This window comes from Ictalurus furcatus, chromosome 13, assembly GCF_023375685.1.
Source record: "Ictalurus furcatus strain D&B chromosome 13, Billie_1.0, whole genome shotgun sequence".
Lineage (NCBI taxonomy): Eukaryota > Metazoa > Chordata > Actinopteri > Siluriformes > Ictaluridae > Ictalurus > Ictalurus furcatus.
In genome coordinates, this window is record NC_071267.1 from 22,722,582 (window position 1) to 22,749,263 (window position 26,682).

At 39.3% G+C, this 26,682-nt stretch overlaps 3 protein-coding genes and 1 long non-coding RNA gene across 6 annotated transcripts; 2 read left to right on the top strand and 2 right to left on the bottom strand.

Annotated features, from left to right (window-relative positions):
* Positions 1 to 110: 110 nt before the first annotated feature.
* On the top strand, positions 111 to 13,607 carry dhx32a (DEAH (Asp-Glu-Ala-His) box polypeptide 32a). The gene is made up of 11 exons (XM_053640348.1): positions 111 to 1,352; positions 5,137 to 5,330; positions 5,976 to 6,348; positions 7,267 to 7,500; positions 7,813 to 7,906; positions 8,616 to 8,765; positions 9,647 to 9,838; positions 10,220 to 10,360; positions 10,638 to 10,828; positions 12,189 to 12,379; positions 12,819 to 13,607. The coding sequence occupies exons 1-11, from the start codon at positions 1,071 to 1,073 to the stop codon at positions 13,006 to 13,008; spliced, it is 2,232 nt and encodes a 743-aa protein (XP_053496323.1). The 5' UTR covers positions 111 to 1,070; the 3' UTR covers positions 13,009 to 13,607.
* A 556-nt stretch (positions 13,608 to 14,163) lies between these two features.
* Positions 14,164 to 17,452, bottom strand: bccip (BRCA2 and CDKN1A interacting protein). The gene is made up of 7 exons (XM_053640347.1): positions 17,236 to 17,452; positions 17,013 to 17,087; positions 16,811 to 16,891; positions 16,124 to 16,210; positions 15,843 to 16,030; positions 14,639 to 14,804; positions 14,164 to 14,526 (listed from the first exon to the last, which is right to left on the bottom strand). The coding sequence occupies exons 1-7, from the start codon at positions 17,362 to 17,364 to the stop codon at positions 14,356 to 14,358; spliced, it is 897 nt and encodes a 298-aa protein (XP_053496322.1). The 5' UTR covers positions 17,365 to 17,452; the 3' UTR covers positions 14,164 to 14,355.
* A 988-nt stretch (positions 17,453 to 18,440) lies between these two features.
* On the top strand, positions 18,441 to 26,680 carry wbp2 (WW domain binding protein 2). Of its 3 annotated transcripts, XR_008387459.1 has the most exons (9): positions 18,441 to 18,632; positions 21,035 to 21,143; positions 21,934 to 22,069; positions 22,800 to 22,892; positions 23,775 to 23,924; positions 24,221 to 24,340; positions 24,813 to 24,889; positions 25,142 to 25,429; positions 25,860 to 25,975. XR_008387459.1 is itself a non-coding variant. In XM_053639220.1 (8 exons), exons 1-8 carry the CDS (start codon positions 18,574 to 18,576, stop codon positions 25,184 to 25,186), a joined length of 789 nt encoding a protein of 262 aa, XP_053495195.1. In that variant the 5' UTR covers positions 18,441 to 18,573; the 3' UTR covers positions 25,187 to 25,448. The 3 variants fall into 3 exon arrangements, 2 of the variants coding, with proteins under 2 accessions (XP_053495195.1, XP_053495194.1); XM_053639220.1 differs by lacking the exon at positions 25,860 to 25,975 and having other exon boundaries at positions 25,142 to 25,448; XM_053639219.1 differs by lacking the exon at positions 25,142 to 25,429 and having other exon boundaries at positions 18,442 to 18,632; positions 25,860 to 26,680.
* LOC128616608 (uncharacterized) lies at positions 18,484 to 19,372 on the bottom strand. The gene is made up of 3 exons (XR_008387460.1): positions 19,024 to 19,372; positions 18,864 to 18,902; positions 18,484 to 18,657 (listed from the first exon to the last, which is right to left on the bottom strand). It is a non-coding gene; the product is annotated as an uncharacterized LOC128616608 (long non-coding RNA).
* Positions 26,681 to 26,682: the final 2 nt, after the last annotated feature.

The following is a 26,682-nucleotide window of genomic DNA, read 5'->3' on the forward strand; positions in this document are numbered from 1 at the left end:
CTATAATTCCTATACAGCAGTAGTAGGGCTGATCTTCAATATTTTCCAAATGCATGTATTTAGGCACTCGGAGGAAACCAGGGTACCCGGAGGAAATCCAGAGGCACTCGGAGAACATGCAAGCTCCTCGCACACAGGGTGGAGGTGGGATTTACACCCCCTGACCCCAGGGGTGTGAGTCAAACGTGCTAACCGCTTAGCCCCTAAGCCACCATGCCCCCACTATTCTATAACCTTATGAATAAAACTAGGCAAAGCAAGTCATTTTTTCCTTCCCCAAGACTTTTAGGGTCAGCTTCCTGTTTGATGCTGACCACACCCACTTATATGATTTCACAGGAATTAATTCATGTTATTTCTGCCAAGCAATTTCACTATATGGGCTTAGTAACAAAGGTTTATACTTTTCACATTTCAGACCAAAATAAACAAATAAATAAATAAATAAATGCTGCTAAATTATAAACAGTCCCAATTTGCCTGATATTTCTGTACACCTGAATTCACCAAGTCTTTTTTTTTTACATTAGCATTTAACTATATTTTGCATTTCTATTATTTTCCTTGTTTTCTGTTTTATTTGTGTGCATTCTGAATATCATTTGTTTCTGTATTTGTTTTTTGTTTGTTTTGCACTATGAAGCACTTTGAGCTGCTTGTCTGGTCGCGCAAAAGTGAAGTGCGCATGCTCAGAAACCCTTGCTAGGACGTCTCGACAGATAGGACAAGGGCAGTAGAAGGGATTAGTGATCACATGAGCAGAGCAGAGCAGAGCAGACCGACACTGTGGTTCCTCCCCTGCTCACTAAATCCGTGTAGAGGAACACACAACACACAATACAACACGTGGGTAGGAGAAGAGCGCGCTCAGTAATGAGAGGGTCCGAAAGTCTAGAAACATCAGTCTGATCGCTTGTCCAATCCAATAACATATCAACAAGTATCCAGCATTCCCGTCTGAATGACGCGTTGGGGGGAAATGCTTGTTGCAGGTATGTTTTTGGACACCCAAACAGACGCAGCTATTTTGGCGCTGTGAGTTTCTCCAGGCGCACTTGTTTGGTTGCGCCATGGCGCAGAGCAGTAGCGGGGTTTCCGACGGAGAAAGTGTTGAAATGAATGAAACGAGTTCTCTGAAGAGTTTGGAAGAGGTTGATGAGGATTTCGGGTTTGGAGATGATCTGGAGCTGAACCAGTTTGATGGCCTTCCCTACTCTTCTCGGTATTACAAGCTCCTGAAGGAGAGACACCAGCTCCCTATCTGGGAATCGAGACAGAAGTTTATGAGTGCTTTAGAAACCAATCAGCTCGTCATCATCTCGGGTACAACAAAAACTGGCAAAAGTACACAGGTACGATGGATTTTATATTACACATCAGGGGTAACTTTTAAAATTCTGACGATTGTTTTTAAAGGTAGTGCGTTGATATAATTAACAAAGTGTTTGAGCACATTGGTGAAGATGAAAGGAGCAAGAGCACTCAGTCAAGTCAGATTGTTTCATGCGTTCACATTCATGCAGCCAATCACGTGGCAGCAAAAGAATGCATACAATGGTGCAGATAGACGTCAAGATGTTCACATCAGAGTGGGGGAATAATGATCTCAACCATGTTGTTGGTGGTTGGTTTGACATTTACATTTATGGCATTTGGCAGATGTTCTTATCCAGAGCGACTTACGTTAATCTCATTTTATACAACTGAGCAGTTGAGGTTTAAGGGCCTTGCTCAAGGGCCCAGAAGTGGTAGCTTGGCAGTGCTGGGATTTGAACTCGTGACCTTCGGATTGAGTATTTCATAAACTGACGATCTTCTGGTATTTTCACACTCAACAAATCTTTACAGTTTACACAGAATAGTGCGAAAAACAAACATAGTTCGCAGCAATTCAGAAATGCTTTATTGATGACCTGTCAGGTTTGAGCTGTCAGGAAGGCTACGGTAAGTCAAATAATCACTCTTTACAAGCATGGTGAGGAGAAATGTATCTCAGAATGCACATCTTATCAAACCTTGAAGCAGATGGGCTACAACAGCAGATCACACGATAATCCACTTTCAGGAATGTGAGGCTCCAGTGGGTACAGACTCACCTAAACTATATTGCGGAAGATTAGAAAAAGACCAGGCAACATTTTTTCCAAACATCAGCTGTCCAGTTTAGGTGAACCTGTACCCAATGACAGAACATTAAGTATGGTGCTGCTTGAGTGTGGATAGTTCTGGATAGGACAGAGTTGTCATTTCAGAATATCTAATTTCATCTTTGGAGCAAAATTAATTGTTCTATCATGATAATTATATAGTATAACATATTGACTTTATAGATGCTCTATGGTCTCTAGTACTCACGTGATTTGATTAAAAAATGAATAAATAAATTACAACGCTACATTGATTGAAATCACTCTGAGCTAGATATGACTCATTAAGTCTGCATGAATTGCATAGAAGTAATAGACCTCTCAGAGCTAGGATTTATGGTTAGAGTTGGGCTGGAAAGGGCTTTTACATGGAGACCATCCATATGGTCACGTTATTGAATGAATTATGTTCATGACTGACATTCATTGTGTCAAATTTTCAGGCCATGCGATTTTCTTAATTCTACATTTGGAGTTCAGCCAAAGGCTTATTTGCCTAATGTTGGTTAGTAAATAGCGGATTGATCACAGAGCATGACGAGGGTTTGGTGTGTTCATTGTGTGTGCATTGTTAACAAGAAGCAAGATGAAAATGAGCCTCTAAATATATAAAGAGGAAACTTTACACTGCACTGCTATTTACTATTTCAAACACACTCATTAACGTGAAGATGTGGGTCACCCTGAGCTCGAGTTAGATCTGATTTGCACGAATAAGCACATTCCAGCTGGGAATGCCAGAGACTCTGCTTCAGACCAAGCAAAATAATGTAAGCTTCAGATTTGTGACTTGTATACTTAGTGCAGATGGTTTATACATACAATTTTTCAGCATACCCCCTAATGATCTTAGCACTGGCCTATTTTATTAACATAATCCAGATGTTTCAATATTGGATATCTTTCTTTGGTGTCAGGGGAGTGTTTTTATTCCTGAACTTCACATGCACAACCCCCAACCCAGTATTGAAACATTCTAAACATTTCAAATATAGTAACAGCACTAGTTTTATTCAAATGACATTTAGATTCAAGATGTTAAGCTTTAGATTAGAAAATAATCAACTTTATTGTTATTTAGTAGTTGATATGGATTTTTACTATCATGATGTCAATAATATAATAATAATTTCTCTACATTGCAGACTGGTGGATTGCCTGAACATACTTTGAAAACTGTGACATTGTAGGATGCTCTTGTTGTGTGTTATATATTGGGGTTTGTAGACTGGTGGTTCTCAAACTGTGGTCTGGGGACCCCCAGGGGCTATAAAGCATAGCCTGAAATTTTATTTTGTGATGATATATGTATGATTAAGTTCTTGAATTAATCCAAACCCCAACCACTGAAAAACAAGTAGGTCTATACATAATACCAATTTGGACCTAAAGTTCAGGAATAACAAGCTGTATGGTTTGTTAGCCATAATATTATTGTGCAGGTTTAAATAATAAACATAATGGTCGAATAGTTGGATTGTCTGAATTTTAGAATTTCCATCTTCTGACTTAAGAGAGCATCTTTAACTGATGACTTTCCTCAGTTTAAGTTTTCACATTGTATGTCATGATGTGGCACCTACAGGCGTAGCGTGCTCTAAATGACGCTTCTTCCATCCATACATCCAATCATCCATTTACTGCACCACAGGGGAGCCTGGTGCCTATCCCAGGTAACTCTGGGTACATCATGGGGGACACCCTGAATGGGATACCAACCCATCACAGGGCACAATTGCACACCTATTCACATACTACAGACAACTTGGGAATGCCAATCAACCTACAATGCATGTCTTTGGAGTGGGGGAGGAAACCGGAGTACCAGGAGGAAACCCCAAAGCACGGGGATATCATGCAAAGTCCGCACACATGGCAGAGGCGGGAATAAAACCCCCCATCCCCGGAGGTGTGAGGCAAACCCGTAAATTATGCTTCTTATTGATTTAAATAGTTATGTTGACCAATGTGTTTAACAGCAGCTAGTATAAGCATAAACAACCTGAAGCAAAATGTAGAGGAAAATCATTAAATCCATACAGTCAAAGTACATCCCCTCCAGAATGCCTCTATCACCCCCACCAACTGTGAGCAGTGTCCGCTTGCCCCCTACCCAGTGCCACTGACTTTTGACCGAGTGTCCTAACTCAGCAGATACTGTTGTATGGATTTCCACTGATGATGGTTTCATATCCTGAATAGGAGGGGTGACCATGTGAAAAGACCAACTTTCACTGTGGTCCAGTCAGGCCTGACTTTTATATTAACCCATAAAAAGGTTTTGAGAATTGCACCTTGACTCCCAAGCAATGTGTGTAGACCCTGTGGAGCACACGTGTCTCAGTTCTCGCAGAACTGAAGTGCTCTCACATGCAAAGGTTTCTCTGCACGCTCCCTTCAGTGCTCCATGCTTGTAAACGCCTTGGTCTGCACACAATCCTTGGCACTTTCATCTCATTTGTAATGACCAGGCTTGCTGATAAACGCTCTGTGGGCTCAGGTTGGCTGCCCTCATACTCTCTGTTAAAGATACTGTTTAAATATGCGATATGTTGTTTTTACATGCATTGTTGGAAGATTCTGTAGTTCCACCATTTTATAATTTTCCATAGAGCACAGATTGCTTTGCTTTCATTGTTAAGCATGAAATACGTCCGGGTGAGTGTGATTTCTTGTTGTCTGTTCATTAGCATGTCAACGTACACTAGGCTTACATCACATAGTATCACTCACATGGTATCAGATGTTGGCACAAGAGAATAAGTACAGTACTGGACCGATACCCGATACCAGTAAACATGTCAGATGCCCTGGCTGGATTTCTATGCTGATAAATAACATCCTCATAAATAGAATCCCTAAATCATAAAATATCTCCATGGCTGGAAATGGAGGACGTTGTTGGGTCTTATTTCCTGTAATCAGGCCTGTGATCTTGTGCATTATTGAAGTGTGTGTGCAAATGAACAAGTGTATGTTTGGTATATAGGTTCCACAGTGGTGTGCAGAGTTCTGTCTGTCAGCGCAGTACCAGCATGGTGTCGTGGTGTGTAGTCAGATCCAGAGACAGCAGGCTGTCGATTTGGCCCTGCATGTAGCTGATGAGATGGATGTCAATATCGGCCATGAAGTGGGCTACAGCATTCCGCTGGAGAACTGCTGCTCCACTGACACTATTCTCAGGTAAAACACATTATTTTCACTTATTTAATAGAATGACTAGTACAGATCATTGGAGAATATGTTTGTCTATTTGTACTTTTCTTATTTTTGTTATTTAACAAAGACACACGTGCAATATAAATGTATATGTGATAAAGCTTTCTGTAAAGAGACATTTCATTAAAGGGAGAGTTCACCCATCAGTTACTCACACTCATGTCGTTCCAAACCCGTAAGACTTTCGTTCATCTTCGGAACACAAATGAAGACATTTTTAATGAAACCTGGGCACACAGAGCATTTGTATCACTTCATAAAATTAGGATTAAACCACTGGTGTCGCATGGATTATTTTTACAATGCCTTTATGAACATTTTGGAGCTTGAAACGTTTGGTTACTTGGACTGTAAATGGAGGGTCAGAAATCTCCCAGGTTTCATTAAAACGTCTTCATTTGTGTTCCGAAGATGAACGAAAGTCTTATGGGTCTGGAACGACATGAGGATGAGTAATTGATGACAGAATTTTCATTTTTGGTTGAACTATCCCTTTAACCTTTTAATAATGTAACAGGTAATAGCATGTGGATCTGTTTACTCACCTTACTCACAAACTACTGTGAAGCCAAGGTTAGATCACTAACATCCCCGCCATGTCCGCTTTAGGTACTGCACCGATGACGTTCTGCTGAGGGAGCTCATGTCCGACCCATTACTGGAGCATTACGGTGTGGTTGTGATCGATCAGGCCCATGAGCGCACCGTGAGCACAGACCTCCTAATGGCTCTGCTTCGAGAGGTGCTCCTGCAGCGTAAAGAGCTTCGGGTGGTGCTGCTGTCCGTCACGCCAGCCTCGCACACACTCCTCACACACTTCAGCGGTGCAGCTCACCTGCATGTGGAAGCACCATGCTCGCCTGAAGTTCTCTACAGCGGACGAGACAGTACGGAGAGCTTCTTCGCAGCTTTGAGACTCGTCCTGGAGGTGCACAAGACTAAAGAGCCCGGGGACATTGCTGTGTTTCTCGCCTCAGAACAGGTCCTGATGCTGATCGATTTCTTTAGTCCTCATTTTGTAAAGGAAGAGACTTGCTGACAATCAGCAACCAGATCATTTTCTCTTCCAAATTAGTACATTAACTAGGAATTAGGCAAGACAGGCTAGTTAGATAATAGATACCTTTACTCAGTCCTTTTACAATTTTTATTTTCCACTTGTATTATGTGCACTGTCGGATAGAATAATGTGCACAATTATTTTGTTCAATATTATTGTGATCTTTCAGCTAATTGCAGTTTTATTGCACTTTACCACACAATTTTTTCCACATTGTACATTACAATCCTATATTCTTTTATAAGTATAAGTCTTGTCAAAATATAGAACAGCTGTTTTTTTACTCATCAATTTTAAGTGCCAGTTTATTCAAACAATCAGATACAGAATAAATAATAAAATAAATACATCACCATGGTGTATAACCAAAAAAAAATGACCCCATATGAATGGGAAACTTGTGTTTTAAAGTTCCAGAGTTCCGTCAAAATTTCACACTTGCCTCGCACCTCTGGGGTCGGGGGTTCGAATCCTGCTTTAAATGTTTCCTCAGGGTATTCCGGTTTCCTCCCCCAGTCCAAAGACATGCGTTGTATGCTGATTGGCATTTCTAAATTGTCTGTAGTGTGTGAATGTGTGTGAGATTATGCCCTGCGATGGGTTAGCACCCCGTTCAGGGTGTCCCCTGCCTCGTTCCCCGAGTTCCCTGGGATAGGCTCCAGGCTTCCCCGCGACCCTGTGTAGGATAAGCCGTATGGAAGATGGATGGATGGATGGATGTACAGCTCTCAATGCCTTGTCCAGGATTTATGTGGTGTTCTGTTTCGAAGCACTTATGTTTAATTGAACAGTGAATATTAGTTGTACTGATATCAGACTATGTGTGTGTGTGTGTTTTAGGAGATAGGCTGTGCCTGTAGTCTTCTGGCTAAAGAAGCATCCAGGTTAAGCAGTAATCTTGGAGAGCTGGTGCCAGTGGCAGTGTGCCCAGGCCATGCTGGGATCTGTCCACCAATCACACAGCACCAAAAGAGAGGCAGGAGGGTATTTCTGTCCTACAGTCAATCAGAAGACATGTTTTGGTCAGTGGACACGGTCAATTTTGTGATTGACACTGGAGTTGAGAAGAGATGTGTAAGTGATGAAGGTTTGACGATAACGCCATGTTTACTATGTTGTATTTATTTGAATTGCACTGAGAAACAAATTCAGATCGTAACACCAATCAGAAAAGGTAACTAGTGAAAATGGCTAGTCATAACATAAAGTTTTACACTGGCCGAGATTTCACTGGTCTACTAAAATCTCCTGCTTTAGCTTTAATGAATGCCTGATAATTACAGTGTATGCTTTAATATTAAAAGAACTGCTGAAAATCAAAATGTAATGCAGTGCATCTGCTAATGTTTTAACTCAATCATTTAATGTCATGTCTGAATTTTGCAGGTGTATAACCCACGGTTGAGAGCCAGCTCTGAGGTAATCAGACCCATCAGTAGATGTCGGGCAGAGATCCGTAAACAGCTGGCTGGATCAGCAGGTGAGAAGTCAATCGGGGAATCCTGTTCGTCAGGTCAAGTTAATTAGATTAATTCTATTAAGTGGAGAGCACAGGGCCTTACTTAGGAGTAATTCAGATTTAAACCAGTGACACCACTCAACAGTAAAAACATAAACAATGTAAGATCCTTATTTAATTATCAGTGTACATAATTACACTTTTAATGCTGCTTCTATATTCTACAGTGGTGCTTAAAGATTTGTGAACCCTTTAGAAATGTCTATATATCTGCATAAATGTGACCTAAAACATCATCAGAGCTTGGTCATTTATTTATTGAGGAAAATGATCCAATATCTCCTTTGTTCATGCCATGATACACTCCCACAAACATGTTATGAAGATCAGACTTTGCTAGATCCGTTATTTCAATAAAACAGGGTGCTCACTCACACCTGAATCACCTGACTCTAATTTCACCTTCAAATTAAACTGCTAATTCTAGATGTTCACATACTTTTGCCACTCACAGATATGTGATTTTGGATTATTTTCCTCAATAAATAAATGACCAAATATAATAGTTTTGTCTCATTTGTTTAATAGGGTTCTCTTTATCTACTTTTGGGACTTGTGTGAAAATCTGATGAAGTTTTCGGTCAAATTTAAGCCCCACTGTATATCCTACTTAGGTTAGGATTAATTCGTATGTATTACGATTGATATATAATTGTTTATGCATGAATAGGGAAGTGTTTCTGCCTGTACCCTGAGGAGACCGAGCTCTGTACTGAGATTCCTGCTCGGATCCTAGAAGCAAACATCACCTCGGCTGTGCTCTTCCTCAAGAGGATGGAGGTGGCTGGGATTGGCCGCTGCGACTTCATCAGCAGGCCGGGTCAGACATGAGTTCCTAATGCTATTTCTAATAACCCGTCTTAATAATATTGCATTCATTAAGAAAGCGGTTTTAGCCGGGGCACTTTCAGTAATATTTGAGCATAAAATAAATAGATGACAGCATAAAACATAGAAGATGAGATCAAAGGGCTGTGTGTCCTCATATAACAGTGTACAAGTGCAGTATGTGTTGTGTGTGTGTGTGTGTGTGTGTGTGTGTGTGTGTGTGTGTGTGTGTGTGTGTGTGTGTTTTTTTAAGCACTGATGTGTCATGATGCTGGTGTTTAACGATGCGTATTAGCCGTTGTGACAGCGCTAATCAGGTCATTGTTCTGTAGCATGAGCTCGGCCTATGTGAGAAACGGCCGAGATTCTGTGAGCTCTGACCCAGATGAAGAGCTGAGCTCACTAGGCTGGAACACACAATGAATAGGAAGAGAGGGTTCACACACCAGGACACAGGATTATGGTCACCAGATTTTTAAAGCCAGATAGATGAAATAAGTGCTGTAAGTTTACGAAAGAATCGCGCCTTTTAAAAAAAACAACTTGGTAACAATATTTTAAGGAATATGCATAAAGCATTGACCTTATTATCGAACTTACAATTAGGCTCTTGTACAAGGTTTGTCAAAGTCTTTATTCATATGAGTTCTGTATAAAAAATGACTAACACTGTAATTTCATTATTAGTGGTGATAATATTCAATAAACACTTGATTTTACATAGACATATTGATCAAAGGCTACTAAACCTAATTGTATCATATTGTTATCATAACAGATTCAACTGTATCGCCAAATATCGAATCGTTGCCTTATGAATTGATGCGATCTAGGATAATCGATGAAATGTGTTTCTCTTGCTGTTTACCTCAGATCCTGAAGGCTTAATGCAAGCTTTAGAAGAGTTGGATTATCTTGCAGCTTTGGATGATGACGGAAACCTTTCTGAGATCGGGATCATAATGTCCGAGTTCCCCTTAGACCCTCAGATGGCTAAAGCTCTGTTAGCGTCGTGCGAGTTTGATTGTGCCAGTGAGGTGCTAACTATTGCAGCCATGTTAGCAGGTACAGAAAATGAAACCCCATGAGCTACTAGTCTAGCTGAATTTCTCAGTAAGCTTTTGATGTCTGAATGGGGATTAAGATTAGCCTTAAAAACCATTGCCAACGGGGATTGGTCCAGGTTCAGACAGATTCGGGACGTTGTTGTGGGAGCTTGTTAGTATTTAGTATAAATCCTTTGCATGCTGTAAACCACAGACGCTTTTATAATTAGGCAATTTTATTATAAACGTTAACTTTCGATGTATTTTTATTATACACAGTAATATGGATATCTTGGGCAACCTGTGATCAAGTATCAATAGCAGTCTGCGAACTTCACAGGAATCATTTTATTTTAATACTGATCACCCAGTGCATCCCACTGTCCATTATTTCCTCCAGCTCCAAGCTGCTTCCTAGAGCCCCCTGTTGGCATGGAAACAGAAGCAATGCTGTGCCAGATGAAGTTGTATCATCCAGAGGGAGACCACTTCACCCTGATCAATATCTACAACGCTTATAAACGCAGCCAGAGAGCACCAGGTGAGTACACCTGCTTGTGTTCAAATCCATCTGTTTATTATAACTTGAACAGGTTCTTCTGAAAACTTCTCTTGACTTATTTCCAGATTATTGGTTCCATTCACAAAAATACCTCGAAATGGTTCTGTCATGTTCTGTTATTGCTGTGGGACCAAAATGTACTTTAGATATAGTGTTAACCACATTCTGAAGCCTTTTTCTGAACGTTGAATATGGCTGCTTTAACACACAGGAAAGACGCACAGTAATGTAAACGAGTGCTGTTTTGCTGTGCCAGGTTTCACACAGGAGAAGTGGTGTCAGGATTACTTTCTGTGCTGCGCAGCTCTGCAGACTGCAGACGCCATAAAGGCCGAGCTGACTGACCTGCTGAGGAGACTGGAGCTCCCGATCTCTGAGCCGGCCTTCGGCACCAAAACCAACACGCTCAATGTGAAGCGAGCACTGCTGGCTGGGTTCTTCATGCAGGTATATCTGTTCATCTTGTGAACAGAAATCAACTTATCAGACATTTTCAATCAGTATAAACAAACGAATTATTTCATCGCCGCATGTCTATTATAAGATTAGATAGGACACTGTTGGGTTTCTGTGCATTGAGTATCATGACTCTGTGTTTAGCTGCTGGTGAGCAGTGTGATGGGAAAAGGGAGGGGTGTGAGCCAATAATTCACGTCTCTCCACAATACCATTGGTACAGAGATAAAACGGACAGCACAACTAAAGCTTTTTTTGATATTAAACCACTGACTACATTTACATGGACAGCAATAATCGAATTATTGACCTTATTGTGAATAAGACAAAATTGTGATTAAGGTGTTTACATGAGTCGCTTTTAGAATATTCCTTTCATGTTCCCGTTTTACATTTTATAGATCGATTAACGTCACACGTCATTACGTCCCCACGCCACACCGTCCGACGTTCCCTCCAGAATTTCACGTATCGACATACAGTTCGTCTTCGTTATGGAACCGTATATAGTTTTGGGTGTTTCATTTTTAATTTTACGAACGCTTCAAGTGCGGTTAATTATTTGTCGTGCTATACGTGCAAATAGACGACTGCTTGAAGCCGTGGACTGCGTCCCAAACCGCGTACTTACCTACTATATAGTGGCTGAGATACATGTATCTCGCCTACTATATAGTAGGTAAGTACGCGGTTTCGGATGCAGCCATAAATCGATTGAGCACTGCCGTGTGTGTACGTGTCCTGTCACAAAATGCGGTGAAAACTCCCACACGATGTTAGTGTGATTAAAGTGTGTACATGTCTAATACACGTTGATAATGCGACTAAAACAGGAATACTTCACACGTCTTAATTCGATTTGTGTTTACTTCGAGTATGACTTTAATCGGATTAAGGTCATTAAAAAATTGCTGTTTACATGCTAGTTTCTTAATCAGAGTATCGTCTTAATCGGGTTAATATCGGATTATTGTTGCTCATGTAAATGTACTGACTGTAGACAACTGCCACAATAAAATTATAACATTTAAACTAGTAGGCTAGGTAAAATAAAGAAATAATAATTTGCAGTTTTTCATAAGTAAGCCCTGAGTGTCTACTTTCATATGAGCCATTAATCACTACTGTGGAATGTGACATATAAATTCGATGCTGAACACGGACACTCCCAAAACACACAGGTGGAAATTTCACTTTTTAGCCTCTGGTGAAAGAGTTAAACCCAGATTTAGCATAGTATTTAATAATTAAATGAAACATGACCATTTCAAACCTAATAGCTCTAGATGCTATAAAGATTCAGTATCAGGAAGGAAGTACACTGTCGCACTGTATCTTCTGTGTTTGTCAGATTGCTCGTGATGTGGATGGCTCTGGAAACTATTTCATGCTGAGCAATAAGCACGTGGCGCAGCTTCACCGTCTTTCAGCATACGGGGCCAAAGTGCACAAACTCGGGCTGCCTGAGTGGGTGCTGTTCCATGAGTTCACACTCTCCAACAGCAACTGCATTCGTACAGTCACACAAATCTCCCCCAAGGTGTAAGTCCTTTTTCTTTTCCTGTAGAGATGGAATTTTGGGCATCTTTTCAGTGACCATCCATTTGGTTAAATGATTTTACCTCAGCTTTACTTACTGAGGTAATACTCGTTACTATATCTGTGTTTCGAAAAATAGTTCGTTCTCACGCTGAGCCCTGGTGCGTGCACTGAAACGCTCTGAGCTTGAATAGGAGTCATTGCACTTTAGTGATTCAACTAAAGCAGGGAGAATCAAATCTCCTTCATTACTGAAAAGATTCAGACCCCTGCGAATCAAGTTTTGCAATTACAAATACTTTTTTTTCTCCTGATGTTAAAATAACATCAACAAATGCAACATATGTAAAATCTATGCTCGATTAATCATGAGGGATCTCAGCAGCAACTGAACAAAAGAAACGACTCATGGCAGTGAACTTGATCTTGATTGTTTGTGCAGGTTCATCCAAACAGCACCGCAGTATTTCTTCTACAACCTGCCCCCTAGCGAGTGTAAGGAGCTCCTGCAGCATATTTTGGACACCGAGCTGGCTGGGAGTACAAAGAGCAGACAGAAAATGCATCCTGTTCTTAAAGACACACCAAAAGAACAGGAGTCGCAGTCTTATGACAGATGTGTGATACAGTAATATGAATGCACATGCTGTAATCTGGACCCTAACGTTTGACCTGGGACCATTATGCCTCACAGTGTTAAGTCTTTTATCATTTATGTACAGTACTCCTCAGCACAACCCCCCCCCCCCCCCAACAATATCCTGGAGTACAATGCTGAGTGTGAAAGATGATGAAATAGTAATGATCAGCCTCAGAAACCTGTATAGATGGAATGTGAAATATTTAGTATAAATAGGTAATATTAAGAGAGCTTCCCTGATAACATGTATTTTTGTTGTTCATTTCAAACAATACGCAACACAGATTTCAGGCCAATAAACTTTCACTGAGATGTACCTGCTACGTAGTAAACTGATTTAGTTATTAAAGGTTCAGTCAGCAGTTTTGGTTTGAGGTTAGCTGAAGCTAGTTATTTATTGGTTATTAAATTAAACCTAATCTGAATTCACATGCACCACGATGGACAGGTAAGTAGACACGCCTTCTCCATATTTGCCTGTGTCTTTCTTTCCATCCATCCAGCAATCGATTTAACTATCCATCACTTGTCTATTTCTAAGTCTAGCTCTTTGTTGAGCAATCTATCTCTCTGTCCATCTGCATTTGTGTCTGTCCATTTCTATCAGTTTTTCCTTTAGATATATGTGTTTGTAACTATCTGTCTGTCTAACAGCCTAGATCCATCTATTTTTATCTATCTACTCTTTGTCTGAATCTGCCTGCCTGTCTATCCATCCAGCTAGCAATCCATCATCCAAATCTAACTGTCTCTCTATTCATGTCCATCTCTTTAGATCTGTCTGTTTCTATCTATAATCCATATGTCTTTCTATCTGAATCTGTTCTCTGTATATCTATTTTTATCTCTATCCATCTATCTGTGTGTTTCTATTTATCTATCTGCCTAGGTCTATCTTTCCATTTCTATTTTACTAAGTTTTTTTCTGTCTGTTGAAATCTGTCTAGCTATCATCTATCCATCTATTGCTTTTTTGTTGTTGTTGTCTGTCTCTCTGTATCTGTTACATGTGATCTAATCTTGTTTAATAAACTAACTACTCAGTGGGTTTGTGCTTTAGTTTTGCAAACAAGTCCAACAGCAGCTTTGAAGAACAGAAATCATGTCGTACCAAATAGTCAACAACAGATTCCAACCAACTCGGTAATCTTGGTAAAATGTGTTTAATTGAGGACGTTCAGCAGACTTTGAGGTCCTGACGGATATTATCTCGACACAGAGCACTTGTACGTGTCGACCCTGACTGTGTCCACGCAGTAGTCCCTCAGTTTTTGGTGTGTTACAGGGAAATGAAAGACTTGGACATGTAAGGCTGATGAAGAAGTGTGTTGTGATGTATTCAGATTGTGAGAAAGTCCTTCAGCTTGCCCATAATTGCTGGCATTCTCTCCATGGGGATCAGACACACTGTCCGGAAGGGTTTCATAGGTACATCATCGAACGACCATTGTCCTGAGTGACATGAATCAGCTTCCTCCTGGACCGAGTAGTGAAACTTCACCACAGCTTGCTGTGATTGACGCAAAAAAAAACAAGCCATTAGATCCATAAGAATAATGATGTACAGATATGTTCATATTGACAAATGTGATGGAAATGAACGGGATGTTATTTGTCTGTACCTCATAAAAGAATTCCTCCTCTGCGTTGACAAATATGGGCATCTTTGTGGCAGGACCTCGTGCTGGAATGCTCTTCTTGGCTTCCTGGCATGTTTTGCTGATCATCAGACAGTACTGGCATTTCCCACTGGGTTTATTGGTCCTCTGTGCTTCAGATATCTCCTCACTGTCCAAACAATTAATAAACATTAATACCCTTTACACATTAGCACAGATTTCAGGACTCGGGTTGATATTCAAGAAGCAGTTTCACTTAACATGCAGCAGCAGCTCTAAAAAGTTACAGACTGCTCCTTTAAAACTAGTTTAATCCAGTATAGTTACTAAAAGATGAACTACAGATTAAGCCTAAAATGGAGACATCAAGTTTATCTGTAAAACGCGATGTTCCATCGTACTGTTAAGAGAACTGAGAAATAAAATGTAATTTTACACTTTGCTCAAAGATACAGTTGTACCAATTCCAAAAAAGTTGGGACACGGAGTAAAATGGAAATAAAAACGGAAATAAAAACAGAATGCAATGATTTGCAAATCTCATAAACCCACGTTAGTCGCAAGAGAACATAGAAAACATATCAAATGTTTAAACTAAGGAAATGTACCGTTTTAAGAAAAAAAAAATTAGGTAATTTTGAATTTCATGGCTGCAAAATGTCTCAAAAAAGTTGGGACAGGGGCAACAAAAGGCTGGAAAAGTAAGTGTTACTAAAAAGGAACAGCTTGAGGAATATTTAGCAACTAACTAGGTTAATTTATAATTGGGTTGTAGTTGCTCAGCCATGACATTTTACACTAGAACTACAAGGCTAACATTAATAGTATCCTACTACCATCAGCAGGCAAAAAACACATACCTTCTATTAAGAAAATAAATAAATAAACAAACAAACACTACATGGCATAGAAAGAAAATCTATCGGTATCCATTTTGAACATGGATATTTATCTACAGTATTTACCTACCATCCAATTTACGTCAACTTAAAGAACTGAAACTTGGAAACATTTCAATTCATTGATCATTTAAAATAAGTTTAAATCCATTAAAAGTGCTTTTAGGAATCTAAAGCATCAGTTTTTAGTTGCTCCAGTTGAAAGGTGCCATTTGCAATTTTCAAAAGTGTTTCTAGACCTATAATAATATTATTATATTATTCAATTATACAATTTTCTAACCAATACATTAGCTCTGAATACTCACAGCAGTTGTGTGTAGAGTGGCAGGGCGATCTGTGGCGGGACGTTGATAAATCGTTCACTGAGCAGCAGGCCAACACTCTGAGACACGTCCTCCATAACCTGCTGAAACTGCTCCTGCACAGCGGCTGAGCACACTTTCTCACACTGTCCCAAAACCAACTCCTTTATCTGCTCCACACACTCCATACCCTGTCCGACACATACACACATTTATTAGTAGTAAGAAATAAGCTAAATTCATTGTATATGCTTTAGAATGTACTTCAAATGCTGGTATACTACCTTTCTGTCAGTCAGGTTTATAATACTGATGAACCCAAACACTTCGTCTGGATCCTCGTTATCGCTGTCATCAGGCACCTCGGCTTGCTGCAAACGGATACACAAAGCCAGCATGAACTCACAAATAAAACAGTATTTGTTTTAATACTACGGCTGTGTGAGAATGGGGACAATCATAAACGTCTGTTTTGCTCAATAGTGAAAACACATTAAAGCATCATAATTTTTGAGCAGTTGGAAGCAAAAAATCATTGCGGTCTATCAATTTCGATAAACAGAAAACATGCTTTCACAAAGTACACTGAACTCTGATGCCACTTAAATGTGCAGCATTAATCTACACCTTGTTGTTTTAAAACCATAGTTGTACACCTAAAATAAAGAGATAGACAGATAAAAACACTACTACTACGAATAATAATAATAAAGCTTATCAAGCAATTCTTTGCTGTGTTTAAAACCATAGTTGTACACCTAGATAGAAAGATAGATAGATAGAAACACTATTACTAATTATAAATAATTACAATAAAGCTTAGTAAGCAATTATTTGTGTTTTAAACCAGCTGTAAACACCACTACTACTACTAATTATCATTATTACTACTACTACTACTACTACTACTACAAAGCTTAGTAAGCAATTCTTTCAAACAAGTTAATATAAAATATGAATTAATGTCGCACCCTGATGACGCTGCCTATGTGATTTTGCTGGATGATGACGTCAGTCAGCTCAGAGATGTTCACGTGCGCCTTCAGGAATAGCTGGAGAAATAACGTCATAACTATCGTTAAATAATATATTTTTTAAAATGTATAAATTCTGGTATATATTTACTACAGTTGAAATGTCATTTAAACGCGTGTTTCTAAGCCACATATTTACCTGCTGCAGGAGTTTCTTAATGCCGTTAAAATCGGTGTCTGATATCGTGTGTGCCTCAAAATCCACCACAACCTCCTAAGAACATGAACATTTTCACAAATATTAAAAATGCAATAATATTTAATCAAAAATAAACACACTTCATGTTGTTCATTGGCAGTTGTAACGTTAGCTAACAGTGGACTGAGATATTATGGAATTCAGTGGGATGTATTGTTTATACCTCGTTTATTTCTTCTTCTGAATTGTCGCTCTCCTCTCCAGAATCCTCTACTCCTTCATCCGAGCTGACATCACTATTTTCAGGATTTTCTCCGCTTCCAATCGCTCTTCTTTTCGCAGATGAAGCCATGTTACTGCCCAGACGAACTACAACACACGCTGGGAGAGTGGATGAAGTTACACACGTAGTTTTATATACAATGTAAACTGGCGTTCGTTGGTCACCATTCCGGCTCTAAGTTTAATGCATTTTCTATTGGAAGTAATCGCTGAAATAGAGCCAACATGGCGGGCGTTTCTTCAGCTACATGGTTGAGGAAATGGAAGAGACCATTTTGTGGTGGAAATGGGGTGACGAAAATAAAAGAAAGGTAACATTTATAGAAAATAAAGGTACCCGTGCACAATGCTCTTCCGTTCACATTTAAGAATGAATGAATATAGAAAGAATTTAAATATAATTTATTTTAAAATATGTTAGGTATATAAATATATACATATGAATAAAGCTGGTAGAACATGAACTGCATTTCTTTTCAGTCATTGTAGCATAATGCCTTAGGTTTTGTTTTTTTTGACAAAACAACTAAATTAAGGGAAACTAAATAAATTAAAATGATAGTAAATAACAACAACTTTAGTTGTACCTAAAGAAATTACATAAAATTGATATTTGTATTGGGTGTGTTAAAGGTGGAGTTTATGCATGGCAAAGTACAAATCATTCACTAGTATAATTAGAAACATAATTTGTATTTAATTTCAACAACAACAACAAACTATATAAAATACCAATGTGAATGCATGTAATAGGTACACTGAGTAACAATACGTACATTTAATAGACCTACTTTTTTTAAACAAACATTTTCAGCAATTTAATCCATGCAACAGATAACACTAGACATGCATACAACGCATAAAACATTAATTGTATGTAGTTTTCTAAAAAATGAAATCATTTTAAAGCATCTCTTAAGAGGTTTGTTTGGGTTTTTGCGGGGGGGGGGTTGTCATGGTAATACTATTTCACAATAAGGCGTATTTTCAAATTGTTGAAATACGCTTACAGATAATTTTGATTTTTTCATTAACATTAAATAATGTTATATATATAAAGTTCATTTTCAAACAAACAAACAGTAGAAGGAGAACTTTCGGGAAATTTCCGCGTTCGTCCTGACGTCGCCATGACGACACACAATGGGCGTTACGTGATCCGGAAGTGCAAGTGCACCGTTACAAAACATTTTCAACTCCGGATTATTTGTCCGAGTTTGTTGGAAGGATCTGTGTCGCACTATCTGTCGTGGATGTAAGAGAAAACAGTGGAGATAAAATGACTTTAAACCAGAATCACTCGGAGGCAGGGGGAGTCATCGTCAACAACAGTGAGAGGTAAATAACATGCGCTGTTGGCCATCTGTAAAGGAAAACAACGCGAACGTTTATTTATTTATTTATTTATTTATTTATTTATTTTATTTTATTTTATGTTATTTATTTATTTATTTATTTATTTAACCTACCCAGCTATCTGAAACAGTTCCCATGGAAACTATTAATCAAACTGAGTAAATTGTGTTTGTGTGTATGACTGGTGTAGCTGTGGCTGCTGTGTCAGATTACCTCTTATTAAAGATAATAGTGACTCAGCCAGGCCTTGATCTGTAATAGGGCCAAAGTCCAAAATAAAGCTCTAGAAACCATTCATTTAAATGATTTAATGTAAATACACAGAGACTAAAGCGAACTCCAAGTATCCAAGAAGGGTGCAGTGTTTTCTCACCAGGTCACGTGATGCCTAAAGCCTCTTAACCCTTTTAAGCACCATGGAGAGGGTCACTATTGTGTACGGTTCATACTGGAATAAAGTTGGCTTGATGTTGAACGTTCGATATTCGCGGATATGCGGAAATTAAGGGACCGTCTCTAAAGTTACGTACGACATTGTTAAACACGTTTCTAACTTCAATAGCATTAGAATGGGAAGGACTTACAGTCAAATATCCAACTGTAAAGTGTTCATGTAAGTGTCAGCTATAATGCACACCTCTTAGATTTTTGATATTTAACAAAATAATCTATTAAATCATACATAAATATTGCCATGTATTTTATTACTGCATGGGCTCATACACAAAATATACCATAATTTAAAGCTCAATAGCATTTGAAGGGAATGATGTACAGTCAAACAAACAACTGTAAAGTGTTCGACTAGGTGTCAGGTATGACACACACCTTTTAGCTTTTTGATATTTAACCCTACAATGCAGGAACCAAAAAAAACCTTCACGAATGCATAAAGGGGGTCAAAATGACCCGCACTGGATTGAATGGTTTTCTTCAAAAAAATTGATGTCCCATTAATGAAATAATTAATATATACGTATATATATATATATATATATATATATATATATATATATATATATATATATATATATATATACACATTCAAATTATTAGATAGAAATGTTAATATACTGTCTGTTCAAATTTATTAGAGTTGCATGAGGCATTGACAGTTCAACAGTGGCAAAATATTCGATACTCTGCTTTTCGATAAGGAATGGATTAGGAAATCCTGATCCCTTGGGTAGGAACCTATACAGGTGCACCTGCCCATCCGTTACTCATAAACCAGTGTATGGACCCTGAGCTTCCCACCGCACTACCCATAAACCAGTGTATGGACCCCTATCCTCCTCACCTGCTAGTTATGGACCAGAACATGGACCTCTGAACACCCCACTGTGCAAGTCATAAATGAGTGCATGGACCCCTTACCACCCCACCCCATACTCATAAACGAATGCATGGACCCCAGACCACCGCACTCCACAACTCAACACATGCAGAAAACCCCAACATATATAACTACATTACATAACCAATACAAGAGCTTGAGTAGTCTCTGTGATGCACAGAGGTAATCTTACCTCTGGCAACTGTCTTCTTTCTTGTTTTTCAGCTCTCAAACTCATCCACCAAATTATTTAAGTCCAGCTGTTTAACAAGCTCTGACCCAATGGCTGCACCGATAGCATGTTGAGTCTTGACCCATTTTAGTTTGGTGTTCATTTTAGATCTAACTCATTTGGGGAAATGGGATTTCTCTCGTTTCTCTTTACCTTTTAAGCACTCTACACACTTAGTATGAGTGTGCAGTTATCCAAGTTTTTTCTACATACTGTATATAGCTCCAGTTAAAAACCATTAGGACCTGACCAGTGAACTTATTGGTTAAAGTTCAGACCCACACACCAATAACATTTCTGAATGTATTTCAGATTCTGTGACTTTCAATTCATTGGCTTGTGTTTTATGTATTGTGTTGTGTGTTGCAGTGCTGTGTTATGGCCTATTCATTCACTTCAAATCTTTGCTTTTCGAGGGCGCTCTAGTGGCCAGGGCCCAGGCCCAAAGCCCTGGGCACATCCGCAGTAGGCTCGGATATGCCACAAGTTACCGAAATGTTGAAATGGTTTCATGCCCACAGATGAGTCAGAGCAACAAAGTGGCTTCGTGGCTCCTTTTGTAAAGCGCATAGGCTTACAGTAGCAGCAGTGTTGGTGAATTCTGTCTGTCTGTAGCCTATTTTTGTGTAGTCACCCACTGAGTATTGAATGTCAAGTGATGAGGAGTGTTTTCTATTTTTTTTTGTCTTTTTTCTACAGTATGGTTTTGGTATCAGACAATACAGTGCTTGGTATCTAAATCAAAGTTCTAGCCTACTATTGATTTGAGAGCACTTAAAAAAAACACACATTTGTTCTCATTTCTCATCTCTTTAGTGTCTTGATGTCCTATGAGAATGTAGAGCTGATGTTCAGCGATGCAGACTGCTTGCCAGACCTGTTTAGGAAGAGCAGGAAAGGGAGCATCTATCTCACACCATACAGGGTAGGTATGATGAAAGAGGGGAAATCCTTTGGAACTGACTTTTCTGATCAACTCGCTGCCAGAAACAAATCATGTTTTTTTTTCGGATGCAGTGCTCGAACCCAAGCAAACTCCAATAGGTGTAGGAGATCACAGTATCCCAGTAGATCAGTTGCACTATTGCATTTGTTTTATGTCAAAGGCATGACATGAAACTTCACAGTGTACTGAATGCTTTTCTTCAATTTATTATTGTGCTCAAATAAACTACACAACTGGATTTTTGCTCTGACTGGATGGACGCATAACTAGATATATGATTTACTCTGACGGTTACGATCCATGTTGTCACTGTGTTTGAATGCTTTTTCGGACTCCTTTCTACAATTTTACGACCCCATCCAGTCGACTACTTACTACATATTTATTAGGTGTATTTTTATATTTTTTTTAAATGCTGTCCGTTCTTCCTGGAAGCCCAAATCAGAAGGGTATGGATCAGAGCAATCCTAATTCTGACTCTGCAGATTGAAATTTAAATAGGGAGTTAGATCTGATAGATCAAAAACCTAGATGTTATGTTGTCATGTACTGTTATTAATCAGCGTTCTTATTTTTGTGTCCAGAAATAATATTTGGATAACTGTGTTCTAAATTGAAGCATTTAGTGAGGAATTTCTCATCATAGTAGATTTAAAGTGAATACCTTGAAAAAGCCCTGATGCAGCAGTTCTTTATTTTCTGCTTGTACACATTAACTCATTACAAGTTTAAGAGCATAAGTGGGTTTTTGTTTGTTTTTTTTTGTCAGATGATCTTTGTAACAAAGGGGAAAGAGTCTTTGCAGTCATTCATGATGCCGTTCTACCTGACAAAGGGCTGTGAGGTCAAACAACCTGTGCTTGGAGCCAACTATATCAAGGGCACTGTCAGTGCTGAACCAGGAGGTAAGAACTTCAGTCTGTTTCCGAACGAGCAAAGACAGCACAAAGCATCTGTTATAAATGCCATGACGTTACGTTTGAGCGCACTTCAGTATAACACTTCCGTCTTTCAGATGAGATGTTAAACCGAGGTCCTGACTCTCTGTGGTGATTAGAAATCCCAGGACATTTATCGTAAAACAGTAGGGGTTTAACCCCAGTGTCCTGGTGAAATTCCCAGGACATGACATTGGCCCTTCTCTATCATGGCCCCTAATAATCCCCATCTCTGAATCGGCTACATCACTCTCTCCTCTCCACTAATAGCTGGTGTGTGGTGGGCGTTCTGGTGCACTATGGCTGCCGTCGCATCATCCAGGTGGATGCTACACATTGGTGGTGGTTGAGGAGCCCCCCCTACTATGTAAAACGATTTGAGTGCCTAGAAAAGTGCTATATAAATCTAAGGAATTATTATTAATATTATTAACACTAGCACAAAAGTCTTACACACCGTAGGAGCCGTCAGTCATGCGTACTAAATGATAGCGCTAGGGCTAAGTCAGGGAGAAATTGAGCCGTGTCACGTTCCCTAACCGTTAACCGAACTGCATAAGTCATCGGTATGGAAAGAAAAAAAACAAACCTTGAACTTAATAATGTATATAAAATCTGTTGGTGTTAATGAAGCACCAGAATTAGCATGTAGTCCTCAAACCCCATTAAAATGTCCTGGATGTCTTTTGCTTTCTAGGTGGTTGGGAGGGTTCTGCAACCTTCAAACTGATCTTTGCCTCTGGTGGAGCTATTGAGTTTGGACAGTACATGTTGCAGGTGGCTGCTCAGGGTAAATATAACCACTGTTCCCAATTTCTACAGGTCTGTTGTTTTCTTTATTAATGCAATTCCAGTTGGAAATGGACTAAAAGTACATATGCAGGTGTAAGCATGTGTATATAGTATGTTGATATTCAGATGCGGTTGCATTCAAAAACAATGTTGGTTTAACCAAAGAAGTCATTAAACTGCAAATAAAGGCATAAAGACTTAATAATTATATAAATTGAAAAAAAAAAAAACCCACAAGCACCAGTCCCTTCCTCTTCCCTTACAGTACATTGAAATTCTTTTCTTTGCATAGCTGGGGTCAGAGTGCACGGTCAGAAATGACAAGGCCTTTATCAAGGGCCATTTTAACCCAGGACCTTCTGATCACTAGCCCGGATTCTTAACCAACGGAGAAGGGTCTGTCTGCATCCTGCAAGACTACAAACAATACCTATTACAAGGAATGCTTATTACAAGGAACGCCTACTAGCAAATCACACTACACAACAGTCCCACGCTCACTCGAAGATAGGTGTGTCAATTTCCCTAGAAATCTTGAAGATAGGAATTTTGTCAATTTTCCCTAACCCTAACTGTATTTGTTGTGAGCATAACTTTTGATAGTGGCTGTACCTTGTAAGCGGTGTGGTTTGTAATCCTGCATGACACAGATGGATACGCTTGAACCACTGAGCCACTGCTGAAGGTGCATGGCCTGCGTTTGCATATTGTAACATGGCTGGCTCTTATATTTTATGATGCCTTTTATGGGTTTAATCCTAAATCTTTTTTCACTTTCCCATTTTTGCACTTTGACCACTCAATAAAAAAAAAATATATAAAATATAATATAAAGCAAAACAAAAGGAGTATGAGCTGTACTTGTGTTTTCTGCTCCTAGCCTCCAGGGGGCAGCCCGTGACCCCTGATTTTAGCTGTCCATACATGGCTAATGGCACATATGCCTACCCACCTCCCGCTCCAGCTAATGGCATCTACTCCACTGGACCACCTCCTCCTGGCTATTCATACCCTGCTCCTCCACCTCCAGGTAATACACTCTGTGTGGAATCACTTACACACTTACACACTATTATATGCAGGTCTCTCAGGATTGGCCGTGCCTACTTATTTCAAAATCAAGCAAACAGGCATGCCAGTTAAAAGAGATAGTGTTTTAATCTAAGATCAGAAAAGATTAACTATATTCTAAGTTGAACTTGGATGCGAATGATAGCTCTACCTTACCGTTAATGCTGTTCGTAATTTTTTTAATGGCACTTGTATGAGGAAATGGATGATAAACTGTGTTTGTCTGCTTTCCTGAATGTTTCGTCTTGTTTCCAGGTGCATTCTATCCCAATCCCCCGGGTTTTGATGGCGCTGCAGCCTACGTGCCCCCTCCACCTTACTCTGCCTCAATGGCCCAAGCCCCTCTAGACCCTGACCTTCCACGTACACCTGCAGGTCCGTACCACAGCCAGAGAACACCAGAGATGTCCTAGACAGAATAATAATCAATTTCCTGATAAAAGTGAATTACCTGGATAGGATGGAAACGACTCTAGATGAGCATTTATTGCCTGAATGGAGAATAAAAAATATTAAAGTGTTCAGAGTTTATCATGTCTGCTTCTCCTAGACTTTAAGCCACAGGAAATCCTGTAAGAGAATCAGCAACTATATAATAAAAGAAATGACTGGTTTTGGTTTTCTTATAATTTAATCTAGGGTAACCAAGTCATGTTGTTATTATTAGTAATTTCCAAATGAAGAAATTTTAATACAAGAACACTGGTGCTGATAACATTGTAGGGATTTTTTTTTTGTTTGTTTTTCTTAACTCTTCAGCAAATGCACAGTAAATAATTTGGTGTAATGAATTATTAGATGTAACTTGCATGAATTTAATATCTCTCTCACTCACTCCCTCTCTCAGCGGAGGCTAAAGCAGCAGAGGCAGCAGCCAGTGCAAACACTGCCCCTCGTGCTCCTACTCGCTTTTACCTGCCGGAGGTAATTTTATCTCTGATACTGACCCCACTCAAACATATGCATCCAGCATGTATAATACAAAACCTACCATCTGAAACACAATTACATCTCTACATCCTCTGAAAACATTCTGGAATTGAAATGTACTTAATTTATATTTTTACCATTTGACTAAAACCGACCATGTCTAACATTTGAAGGTGCAAAATATTTTTATTGTGGCACGAAGGTTAATTAAATAAAAAATTAAAAAAGAGACATATTTGACTGTAGGGGAATTTTACAGTTAAAGACCCAAGGACCAGATATGATCAATGAAGACCAGGAGTCAAGAGATGCAATCAATTGAAGATTTTACTGAAGAATAGTTTACAGTCTCATCAGCAGAAGTCAGCTTTAAAACTCAGCAAGGAGTCGCACAATCACTAAGCTACATCACGTCCGGTTGAATAATTCTCATTGGTTAAGGCATAGATAAACTTAGGAAATTTCCACATATGGGCTGTGAATCAGAAGAATATCCTCATCGATCATCTGGACATCCGGTTCTCTCGTCAGATGGTCAGTTCACCTCCTCTGTTCACCCCCGAATGTCCTGTGACCAAAAAGTGCTGACACACAGACACACACAGACACACACACAGAGAGATGCACAGCTTCTTCAAGGTTGGATTTGTTCGAGCTGGAAACTTTCCCAAAACATACTGATTAGATAACTAAGAATAGTCAGCAGGCACTAGTAAATCTCATAAGCTTGAAGAAGCCGTTCAAATCATTTGATATTTTGAAAGATTCATTTTGATTAATAACTCATTACAAATCACTCAAAGGAGATATATATCTAGATATAGTATTGCGATATAATATTGAAGAGGCAGGGGATTCCAGAATCCACCCTTCTTGACTAATAAGTGACAAACTAGAATGCGGCATGATGTATCTCCATAGTACTTATTTATGAACATTGATTGGTTGTTTGTCTCCTTTATAGGACAAGCCACCACCTTACTCACCTCCTGAAGACAAGAAGAACCAGTAAATGTCACACCAGCATTCCCAAAGCCGGTCCTCAAACTCCTCTCTCAATGGTGTCTCTCTCTTTCTCTCTCTCTCTCTCTCTCACACACACACACACACACACCTCCTGAGCAGCATTTAATTTAATTAACTCTGCCTATCCATACCAGGAGTCTAATCCAATGAGCAGTAAACAATGTTGGTATCGAGGAAAGAGAGGAAAAACAAAAGAAATATCATGAGTGAGCAGAAATTAACGTTTTAGAGCTTATCAGGAGTCACAACTGTGATGACAGATTTCCTAACACTATATTTTGCATTTGTAAAGCACTGACTGCACATTGGACTCGAGTTGTAAGTTTATTTTGTGGAGCTGGCCCAGTTGGCCATGTTTCATAAGACACAGGGCCATCGCGTTTGGATCGATCGTGTGATGAGAATTACTAATCAGTGCTGTGTATTCATTCAGGCGTTATACTTTACATCCTTCCCCGTATCTTGAATGTGTTCAACCCGAAGGCATCTTGGTGTACCCGTGGATCCGCTGTCCCTGTGCTACTTGTGTCTGTGTGCTTCTCTGGAGAATGTCTCAAACTAACAGTGCACTTTACCTTTTTTGGTCCTTCATCAGTACATCAGTCCACAAATGGTCTGGCTGTTCCACAAACAGTTCTTACTTAATTTATTTGGATTTGAAAATACGTAACCATACAAGCATGCTCTCAGCTGTGATGTCTAACATAATGGATTGTATTTTATTAAATTAAACATGTACCAGTTTAAAGGTCTGGCTTACA

Coding starts and splice junctions, on each gene's coding strand:
- dhx32a (XM_053640348.1), top strand. CDS start 1,071: ATGGCGCAGAGCAGTAGCGGGGTTTCCGACGGAGAAAGTGTTGAAATG. Junction 10,361..10,637: donor ACGCAGCCAGAGAGCACCAG/GTGAGTACACCT, acceptor TTGCTGTGCCAG/GTTTCACACAGGAGAAGTGG. Junction 12,380..12,818: donor ACACAAATCTCCCCCAAGGT/GTAAGTCCTTTT, acceptor TTGTTTGTGCAG/GTTCATCCAAACAGCACCGC.
- bccip (XM_053640347.1), bottom strand. CDS start 17,364: ATGGCTTCATCTGCGAAAAGAAGAGCGATTGGAAGCGGAGAAAATCCT. Junction 17,088..17,235: donor CAGAAGAAGAAATAAACGAG/GTATAAACAATA, acceptor TCATGTTCTTAG/GAGGTTGTGGTGGATTTTGA. Junction 14,527..14,638: donor AGGAGGAATTCTTTTATGAG/GTACAGACAAAT, acceptor CGTCAATCACAG/CAAGCTGTGGTGAAGTTTCA.
- wbp2 (XM_053639219.1), top strand. CDS start 18,574: ATGACTTTAAACCAGAATCACTCGGAGGCAGGGGGAGTCATCGTCAAC. Junction 23,925..24,220: donor CCCTGCTCCTCCACCTCCAG/GTAATACACTCT, acceptor TCTTGTTTCCAG/GTGCATTCTATCCCAATCCC. Junction 24,341..24,812: donor CCTTCCACGTACACCTGCAG/GTCCGTACCACA, acceptor TCCCTCTCTCAG/CGGAGGCTAAAGCAGCAGAG.